At 47.3% G+C, this 9,996-nt stretch overlaps 1 protein-coding gene across 2 annotated transcripts in view; it reads right to left on the bottom strand.

The window, feature by feature from the left end:
- Window positions 1–2,666: 2,666 nt before the first annotated feature.
- lmx1bb (LIM homeobox transcription factor 1, beta b) overlaps window positions 2,667–9,996 on the bottom strand; it is a 42,518-nt gene continuing 35,188 nt past the window's right edge. For both annotated transcript variants that reach the window (XM_070964477.1, XM_070964476.1), the window contains 6 exons: window positions 8,892–9,124; window positions 6,883–7,058; window positions 6,328–6,405; window positions 5,901–5,967; window positions 4,926–5,087; window positions 2,667–3,829 (listed from right to left, as the gene is read on the bottom strand). In XM_070964477.1, the coding sequence (XP_070820578.1) occupies window positions 3,672–3,829; window positions 4,926–5,087; window positions 5,901–5,967; window positions 6,328–6,405; window positions 6,883–7,058; window positions 8,892–9,124 (874 nt within the window). In that variant the 3' untranslated portion in view covers window positions 2,667–3,671. The remainder of the gene's footprint in view (window positions 3,830–4,925; window positions 5,088–5,900; window positions 5,968–6,327; window positions 6,406–6,882; window positions 7,059–8,891; window positions 9,125–9,996) is intronic.

Raw genomic sequence — 9,996 nt, 5'->3', positions numbered from 1 at the left:
TCAAAGTTTTGGTAATTTGAATTCTTGCCAAGAGTTAGACGAGAAGATCAACACCAAAATATGAAGCTACAGCCAGCAGTGGGTTAGCTTAGCTTAAAGACTGGCAAAATGGGGAACCAGTTAGCCAGATGCTGGTTGTAGCAGCGAGTTAGCTTAACATAAAGACTGGAAACAGGGGGAAACTGTTAGCTTAGCATAAAGACTGGAAACAAGGGGAAACAGTTAGCCAGATGCTGGTTGTAGCAGCGGGTTAGCTAAACATAAAGACTGGAAAGAGCTAGCCTGACATATTTTACTTGTGCGGTAAAATATGAAGCCACAGTCAGCATCTGGTTAGCTTAGCTGAAAGACTTGAAACAGGGGCAAACTGTTAGCTTAGCATAAAGACTGGAAACATGGGGAAACAGGTAGCTGGCTGTAGCAGCTGGTTAGCTTAGCATAAAGACTGGAAACAGGGGGGAACTGTTAGCCTGCTGCTGGTTGTAGCAGCTGGTTAGCTTAGCTTAAAGACTGGAAACAGGTGGAAACTGTTAGCCTGCTGCTGGTTGTAGCAGCTGGTTAGCTTAGCTTAAAGACTGGAAACAGGTGGAAACTGTTAGCTTGCTGCTGGTTGTAGCAGCTGGTTAGCTTAGCATAAAGACTGGAAACAGGTGGAAACTGTTAGCCTGCTGCTGGTTGTAGCAGCTGGTTAGCTTAGCATAAAGACTGGAAACAGGGGGGAACTGTTAGCCTGCTGCTGGTTGTAACAGCTGGTTAGCTTAGCTTAAAGACTGGAAACAGGTGGAAACTGTTAGCCTGCTGCTGGCTGTAGCAGCTGGTTAGCTTAGCATTAAGACTGGAAACAGGTGGAAACTGTTAGCCTGCTGCTGGCTGTAGCAGCTGGTTAGCTTAGCATTAAGACTGGAAACAGGTGGAAACTGTTAGCCTGCTGCTGGCTGTAGCAGCTGGTTAGCTTAGCATTAAGACTGGAAACAGGTGGAAACTGTTAGCCTGCTGCTGGTTGTAGCAGCTGGTTAGCTTAGCATAAAGACTGGAAACAGGTGGAAACTGTTAGTCTGCTGCTGGTTGTAGCAGCTGGTTAGCTTAGCATAAAGACTGGAAACAGGTGGAAACTGTTAGCCTGCTGCTGGTTGTAGCAGCTGGTTAGCTTAGCATAAAGACTGGAAACAGGTGGAAACTGTTAGCCTGCTGCTGGTTGTAGCAGCTGGTTAGCTTAGCATAAAGACTGGAAACAGGTGGAAACTGTTAGCCTGCTGCTGGTTGTAGCAGCTGGTTAGCTTAGCGTAAAGACTGGAAACGGGGGGAACTGTTAGCCTGCTGCTGGTTGTAGCAGCTGGTTAGCTCAGCTTTAGGAGATGTTGAGCTCTGTTGTGTTTTTATCCTTATCAGTTTCATTATATGCTGCAGCGCCTCAGTCTTATATCTATTTGTATATTATTTCTATAATTCTAATATTTACAAGGGAAATAACTACAAATACACGTTTTTCAGGCGTATCATGTGGGAGAATGTCTGGTTTTTGAGGGTTTCCTCTCACAGCTCCAGCTGCAGGGCCTTCTGTCCTCCACACACCTCTCTGTAAGCTCACCTGCCTGCCTTGAAAAGGGAGAGGTTCAGCCTAATTGTGTTGTCTGTCCCGTGCAAACACGCCGTGTGCGTTGCAGCCCCCTCCATGTTTACGGTAAATGGGAGCCTTTGTCACGTCTGTTTACTCAGCCTTTCACACTTTAATCCACACATATACTACAAACCTACAGACGTGAGCACGGACAGACACACGGACTGACGGTTTCCTGCTCAGCTCGACACACTTTTCTTGCATCTTGCACAAAGCCAAAGGTTACGATCCATTTTTCTGTCATTTGTCAAACGAATCTCATCCAATCAGGTTCCAGACTCAGATGATGTCACTGCCTGATGCTTCCTGGGACGCTCACCTACTGGTGTGACAAGTGATGATAAATGGTGCTGTAACCTTGCCAACAAGTCCAACACCTGGCTGTCAGATTGAAGACTTGATAACGCACACACACACACACACACACACACACACACACCGCAGCGCGCTCATGCTCTAAATCCTCACACATTTGACAATTTCATGCGCTCCTTCTGCTCATGAACAGCAGCAGAGATTATTAAACCCTGTCGTGAGGATCAGTGGGAATATATTGAGTCATAGTAGCGCGGAGCGTCATAAAGGCACTGTTTACCTGCGTGGTCACATGACCTCGCAGACAGTGGGCGGAAGCTTGCCTGGCCACATTGAGGAGCTGTCAGAGAGATGAAGGAGCACCCAGATGGTACTTCCAAGCAGCCGCCCCGACAAGCCCTGAGGTTATAGGTGGGGTTCGCTCTCTAGTGGTGCAGCTGTATTGGTATGTCACCTGAACTCTTCTCTGACCTGCCTTCACTACACGCACATGCTTCTGCCTCAGCGTCCTCGCAAACAAAATGTGCTCACAGCGAGGTTGTAAGTAAGACAAGTCTACCTCCACGCTCGAGGTCGCGGCCTGCACGCTAAACACAGCATGCTAATGTGCTCCTTAGGAAAACGCTAACATGGCATTGTTTAGCAGGTGTGTTTACCAGCTTAGCATGTTAGCACGTGCTAACCACTGTAGCACTGAATGCTGAGAGTACTTAAGCAGGCAGATGTTACCAAATGATCACTGAATGGCATTTATTTAATGTTATCAGGAGAAAGACATTGTTTATTCATCAAACCAGTCAACTTTGGTCAATTAGCAACTTTAACATTTTGAGAATGCACATATGACAATGACAACAAAAGGTTTATGGTCTGTACGAAATAAATAGCAACATTGCTCATTTACAGCTTGGCTGAAGAAAAAACGAAACAAAAGGGTTAATCTTCATATTAAAAGGCATACAGATGAGCTGTGACACTCATGAACTCACTAATTGCTCAACAAAAAAATGCTCTCCTTTTTAAATAAAGCTTTTCAGTTTTAATATGCACCTTCAAGAGCCTGTTATAGTTAAATAAATAGAATGCTTTCCATTTTTAACATGCACATCCAATTTGCCTGGGGAGAGTATTTACACTTCACTGATCCTGCTTGCCCACTGAATTCTCCTCTTTTCCTCTAAAACAACTTTCTCACCACAAACTCTCATACATACACAAATGTACAGTCACTCTTGCAGACATGCTGCACCTATTTACTATTAACACAATATCTAGACCTATTGAAAGTGATCAAAATGCTAACGGTGAACATGGAAGTCCATGTAGTGTAAAGAAGAAACAGTCCAAACACCACATCTTAACCAGGGGGGGCTTACAAAAAGTTTTAGTTTACATTTGATCATGCACTGTATAAATTCACTGTGTTATTTGGTTTGAGAGTGTGTAATAAGTGGCTTCAATATCTACTTGTTTTCTTTAAGTGAACAAAGAAAAGAGTAATATCTCCTGTGACAGATAAGCAATCCTACCGAATAATCTCTAACAATATTTAAGTCTTTTTCCCCAGGAATCTTCACTGTCCTACAACAAGTGGTTTTACTATCTTTGAGTAAGCTTCAGCACATAACCAGGAGGCGCTTCCTCCGCCGGGTCCGTGTTAGCGTAGAAACTCCTGGCCATCGCGCTTCAGGTTGAGATGGGCAGTTTATTCTGTGCTGACGTCGGCCGCTCTTCTCTTTCATGATGCAAAGTAAGAGTTCTGCATGGAGTAGAGGCGGTCGATGGGGTTCCCCACGCGGGCCTGCATGGAGCTGACTTCCGACGACGCCATGAAGCAGTCACTGAGGCTGGTTAAAGACGTGTCACTGTCTATGTCATGGAATGCAGAATCATTACCTGCGGAGAGGCGATACGGAGACAGGCGTCAGGCTTCGGTGGCAGAGGCGTCATTCAGAAACAAACCCCCTCTGAAATCAATGCACGCTCACATTTGAGATTTACGGCGGCGTTGGGAAATCATAATTACTAATAGTCACTTTGAGAAATTGCTGTTGTGTGTCATCACAGTTGGGAGAACTGTTTTGTTGGTTATCATCAAAGCTCACTTTTTGCTGCCCTCGCTGGGACAATTGCGGTCTATGAGGGCGCATGTAAACAAGGGGCATCCTCCTAAAAGATCTGGTTAATAGCAACTGTTTCCGCCTTTCATAAAACCTCAACATGTTATTTCTCTGGAGGGAATAGTTAACTTTATTACACTCTGGATCTTAATGATAGTGTTGCACAAAATGGGGACAGTGATTTGAGACACATCTTTTAATGCCTTGCCAATATTGTTCTTTTCCCCAAACCAAAGGAGAGTGATGAGACGGGGGATTTGGGTTCTTACTACTGAGAAGAACTAAATGGAGGCAAATTATAAGGAAGTTATGAACTTCAGGAAATGGTCCCTCTGGGGCTTGTTGAGGACATCACTTAGAAATGTGTTATTCCAGTTACATCCTGTGGACTAATACTTGATTGACTGATTTTTTCTCCCCTCCATCCTTGTTTGCATTTTAATTCTTCGCTCTATCACCCAGAAATCAGAGACTTTGTTGTTTTCTCATTCTGATTCATTAGCTCCCGCAGCCCTCCATCACCGCTCGGACGGCACTTTGTCTCCGGCCGTCCGCGCCGACCACATGTTTTTAACCGCCGGTGGAAAACATCATCAGTAACAGGACATGTCTCGGAGCTGGAGGCGGGGAGGTAAAACCATATTAAACAGATCTGAAAATGAACTTCAGAACACGATGGCGTTTTGGGTGTTGTCTCATGTGGGAGGAGAAGCTGCTCGTGTGTGTGCGTGCGTGTGTGTGTGTGTGTGTGTGTGTGTGTGTGTGAGCGGCTTAAATCAGGGCCCGAACACACTGGGGAGCTGCGGGGTTGACTGGGGGGGCAGGCGTGTGTGTGCGTTCCGGGCAGGAGTGGGCGGCCGGCGAATGCTCACCATATGGGTTCATGTGGTCCCCGGGCATCTGTGGGGGGGTGAGCCCCTGCTGGAACGGGTCTGTGCTGTAACCGTTCTGATCCATGGCGACCAGCTGCTGCTGCGGCGGAGCCAGCGGTGTGAAGGAGTTCATCATCCCCTCCATCCGATTGGACATCACCTCTGTGGGGGGGGACATGGGGGAAAGCTGTCAGAGAGTGAGCATGCGGGGGGGGGGTGCAGACAGGTGGGGCTGAGAACCCCTGGTAACTTTAGACCTTCACGAGCTCATCGAAGGCCAAGGGCGAAGAGACTAACCCTGATGGAAACAAAGGGAGAATCACCTCCACAAGCCTGGACCGCTCGCCTGCGTCCCTCAGTGTGTCCATGGAAACCTACAGTCGTCCTGCTGTGGACTGACTGTGGCTTTGCAGTGGCTTTGTGGCCTCCACACAGAATATTTGTCTTGCTTTCAATGTGAAGCGTTCTTGTTTACCCGCTGACGTGTCTGCTATCTGCCGCTCAGTGTAATTATTGAATTTATTCTCACAACACATTTTCTTATCATGCAACGTAGCGTCGCGAAGAGAAGACACTCTGATGATATCACTGATCAGCATCATCGTGTCGGGCTTCTAGCTTGATGTCAACATTTAAAACTGTCCAATGCAATGATTTTAAAGACCCCCTCCACATGTTTTGTTAGGCTTTAAATAATAATTTGTGTCTGTTTTTCCCCCAAAGTTTAACTCCTTAGCTAAAAAATCATCCACGCTCTGCATACTGCATGTTTCCACACTGCTGGGCTATGATTAGCTTCTTGTTGTTACGTCAGAAAAATGCTCGGACATACAAGTTTGAATGTGGAAACCTTCATCACAGTGAACCAGCTTTTTTCAGGTGAAGGGGGCTTTAAATGTGAATAAAACTCTTCCCAGAGACGAGCTTGGAGGCGGCGGGCCTCCGTCGCGCTGCAGGCTCTGTGCGGTATCGTACCTTGGCCGAGTCTCTGAGAATTCTGTTGTTCTTGTTGTTGCTGCTGTCTTCTTGCCAACTTCTTCATCTGAAAGGAAGGAGTCAAAGTTGTGAGGAACCACCAAAACTAACATGCACTCTTTAATTTAAAAAGGATGCTCCTCGCTGTTCACCCTCGAATGAACTGCACAGAATCTGTCTGAGAGCACTTCATTGTCAAGTATCAAAGCTCTTCACCAGATAACAATCAGAGAAGAGGAGGGCGTAGACATTTAATGCAAGAGCGAGCTAGATTTGCAACTCCTCAGGCTTTTTTTTAAACATTTGCGAAAGGAATGCGATAAGTTTAACACACATAGTTGTGGTGATTTATTAGCTGGACTCTGAGATGGAACAAGGCTGTTGAGTGTGGACACAACAGCTAATCCACTCTGTTAGCTGCTCTCACCTTAGCTCTCTGGTTCTGGAACCACACCTGCACCACCCGAACGCTGAGTCCCGTCTCCGCGGCCAGCGTCTCCCTCACCTGAAACCGGCGGGACAAAAGATTAGCAGCATCCCGGCAGAAAACAAAGCACTTCACAGCAGCCCGGGAAGCTCGGCCTCCTCCACACATCCAGCAGGCACAGCGCCGCTTTGACTCCAGCTGAACGCTGAGTGGATGCAGCGGTCTTTTTGGACCTCTTGGTTATTGCCTCTTCAAAGCCTTGGCCCGGGCGCAGCGCCTGTTTCGGGGCCAGGGCCGCCGAGGCCCTTCTGCTATCTCAGTATGACATTCGGTGCAGGCGGGCTGCGTTACGCCAGCCCGCCGCAGCTAACGCAGAACAGAACGCTGCTCGCCACTTCAAAGCTCAGCTGTGAGGTGGGGGAGATTTTTTTAATTTGAGAATTTTATTTGTGAAACTACTGTAGGGCTCGCGGTCGGCATCTAAATATCCCTCACTCCAAATGCAGAGCAGGGAAGTAAGAAAAGGCTGCGCTCGCTTTACTGAAGCCGTCTTACCTTCCTGCAGGGCTTTGAGGACACCTCAAAGGAGGCCTTGAAGGCCCGTCTCTGCTGAGTGGTCAGGATGGTTCGTGGTCTCTTGGGCCTCCTGGGATCCTTCCCATCATCCCCCTTCCCCTGGCCTCCTATGCCCTTCTCCGGCTTGATGTCCAGCTCCTCATCGTCACTTTTCTCTGCAGAGAGTCATTTTTCTGTATCGTCAGCACAAGCTTGAACCGACTACACCCTTTTAGTCAGAGACAGTCTGCTGATAAATTTATTTCTGTTCTTCCATTTTCTGGGAGATTCACACACCGCAAGTGCATAATCAAAGGAGACACATGTGTTTCTGATACTTTGTTATCAATTTATTACAAAAGGAAAAGGCCACATGTACGATCAGACGCACAGAAGTCTGCAGCTCTGCCGGCGGAGAGCGCGCTGAAATATGCACATTTGTCACTGAACTGGACGCCGCGTCACTGGTTATTTATGGCTCTCAGCTTTGTCTGATTTACACTAAATCAATCTCTGATAAGAACACTACATCAAGTGCAACACGAAACAGGAAACACGAGTACATATGGGAAATGCATCTCCCATGACACAGCAGGGAAGTCCAGTTTTCAGCTCCATTTCAGAGCGGACTGCACGTTTTTACCATCAGCTGCGGGATATCACAGTTTTGGGTAGTAAAATCGGTGTAATTTTTATGCTTCTATCCTACGATGTGCCATTAAAACAAAATAAAAACTTGGTTTTTATTAGAGTTCCACTTTTAAGGAAATGCCTGTTTGCAGCTTTAACACACAGTAACTACATGCTCACAACGAGTCCGTAATTCTGAAATGAAACACAAGCATCTTTAATTTCTTTGAACTGAAAAGAGCACGAAAACAAAGTGAAACCTGACTCAAGGTTTATCCTCTATTGTGTGTAAATGAATGGCTTCATAACTGCGTTTTCTTCTAATTTTAATGGAGTTTAAACTGCTGTTTGCTGAATAATTGCGGCATGAAAGATGTTAGTTACTGCAGTGACTCACACGTTTCAGCCTGACTTGCCACGAAGGCCACAGAGCTATGTAAACATAGCATGAAAAATAAATGAAGGAATTATGAAAACATGGTTTATCCTTCTGCGTGGCTGAAAACACGCCTTTCCAAAGTGAAAGCAGCGGCGTTGTTAATCAATCCTGGCGATTTCGGGGCTGTGAGGATGGCTCAGCGATAAGCATCTCCACTGCAAACCTGCACTTCATCTGCCACATGCCGAGGTTAACCTCTGCTCATGTCTTCTCCGTCTTGAAACTCGGAGACGTGCACAAAAGACATGCCTGCGCGATACGCCGGGACACGGCCGACGGAGGAAGACGCCGAGCAAATATTCCCACAAGTTGACAAAAGTTGACACAGGCACAGATGTATTTGACAAATTCCCCGCTTTTGTGCATGTCTAAATGTGAGCCAGATGGTGGTGAACAGTGAGGCTTGGCGAGATGCCTCATTGTGTGTGGAGGCTATAGGCGAGGAACACTAGAGCTGATAAGAGCGGAGGAGCAGGCTTTCTGCAGAAAGGCCCCAAATCCCTCTGTCACTCACCATGATACAGTGATTTAATTCTTTCCAGCACCAGACCCTGCCCACGCACGGAGAGCCATTAATACAGGGTGGCTTGGCTTCGTCCTGTTTCCACTTCCTACTGTATCATAAACCTACGCCCCCTGCTCGAATTAGAACGCTATCAGCCATTGAAGAGCTGCAGATGGAGCCATGTTGGAAGGTTTTACTGCCTGGGCTGCATGCGGGATCGGAAAAATCTCCCAGGAAACGATCTGGAAACCAGTTCAGGGGCAAATTCACATTTTAATATAAGGCTAAAAGCAGTTTAGATCCATGACAGTGTACGCCTGCGTCGGCCGCAGCTGCGATGGAGCGGAGCGTACAGAATACAACACCCCAGTGCCATGTGACGGTCGCACCACGGTGCCGTTCTCACCCTCGTGTGCGAGGGTGCAGAGGGCTCACCTGAGTCTGAGTCATCGGGGCTGACCGAGCTGAGTAAGTCCTTCTCCCTCTCGTAGTCGATCTTGCAGAGCAGCTGGCCCTCCTTCAGGACAAACTCGTCGCCCTTCCTCAGCTGCCGGTCGCACACGCAGCAGCAGAAGCAGTTCAGGTGGTAGACGCACTCCAGGGCGCGCATCACGAACTCCGTGGGGGCGATTTTCTCCATGCAGCCGCTGCATTTGGTGGCAAACAACCTGCAGAGGAAGAGGAGAAGATGAAGCTGGTGAATCAGCTGTTCAGGCAACGCTGTGTAACTTCGACAGTGCATTCAGAGGTTTTTACTGCTACAGCCTTCAGTGGTATGACCAGCTAACGGTGGCTAATGCTAGCATACTTCAGACAGGTTTATTTTTTTAATCACCCTACAAAGGCTACTTGTAGCTACGGTGGCTGCTGCGGACCAAAACGTGAAAAAGTGAAATGTTAACACACTTATTTTTGCAGACGTAACCTTTCTTGGTCTGGTATGACCGGTAGCTCATGGTGGCTAATGTTAGCAAACCTTAAATTTAGATTAGATCTAAAACTTCTTCTTTGTTTGTGCTATAATTACACTCAGTTTTAGCATTTTTCATCATCCTAAAACTCCCACTTGTAGCCACGTGGCTGCTGCTCAGAGTGAAATGACTTTAAATGAACTTATTTACAGATCTAACCATTCGTGTTACACCATGTCTCAACATTTACCGCCACCTTGTACTTGTCACAGCGGTTTGCGTAGCCGCAGTGACATAGACCTGCTTTAAGCGCTTTCATTGGCCAGTTGTGCGGCCTCATTTCGCCCCATTGAGGGTCTTTGATTAAGAGTCCAGTTGGCTTGCTGGTCCTGTGGGCAGCCAAGGAGGTGGCTCCTTTGGCAGCAGCTCATCTGTTAAAATTTCGAGGGTGGGTCAGGCTCAGTCATGGGCACCCAAACCCCCCCACCAATCTACAAAAGAGGCTGGATGGCGTTCTAGTGCAGCGATCACCAAACCCTGATGATCCCAATCAAGTCTTTGCCGACATTTTACACCTTTCTCTCACACCCAGGACGCCCCGCGTGCATCAGATCCCGTATCAGAGCGTG

This window comes from Chaetodon trifascialis, chromosome 6 (genome assembly GCF_039877785.1).
Source record: "Chaetodon trifascialis isolate fChaTrf1 chromosome 6, fChaTrf1.hap1, whole genome shotgun sequence".
Taxonomy (NCBI): domain Eukaryota; kingdom Metazoa; phylum Chordata; class Actinopteri; order Chaetodontiformes; family Chaetodontidae; genus Chaetodon; species Chaetodon trifascialis.
This window is presented reverse-complemented; position numbering and strand designations above follow the sequence as displayed.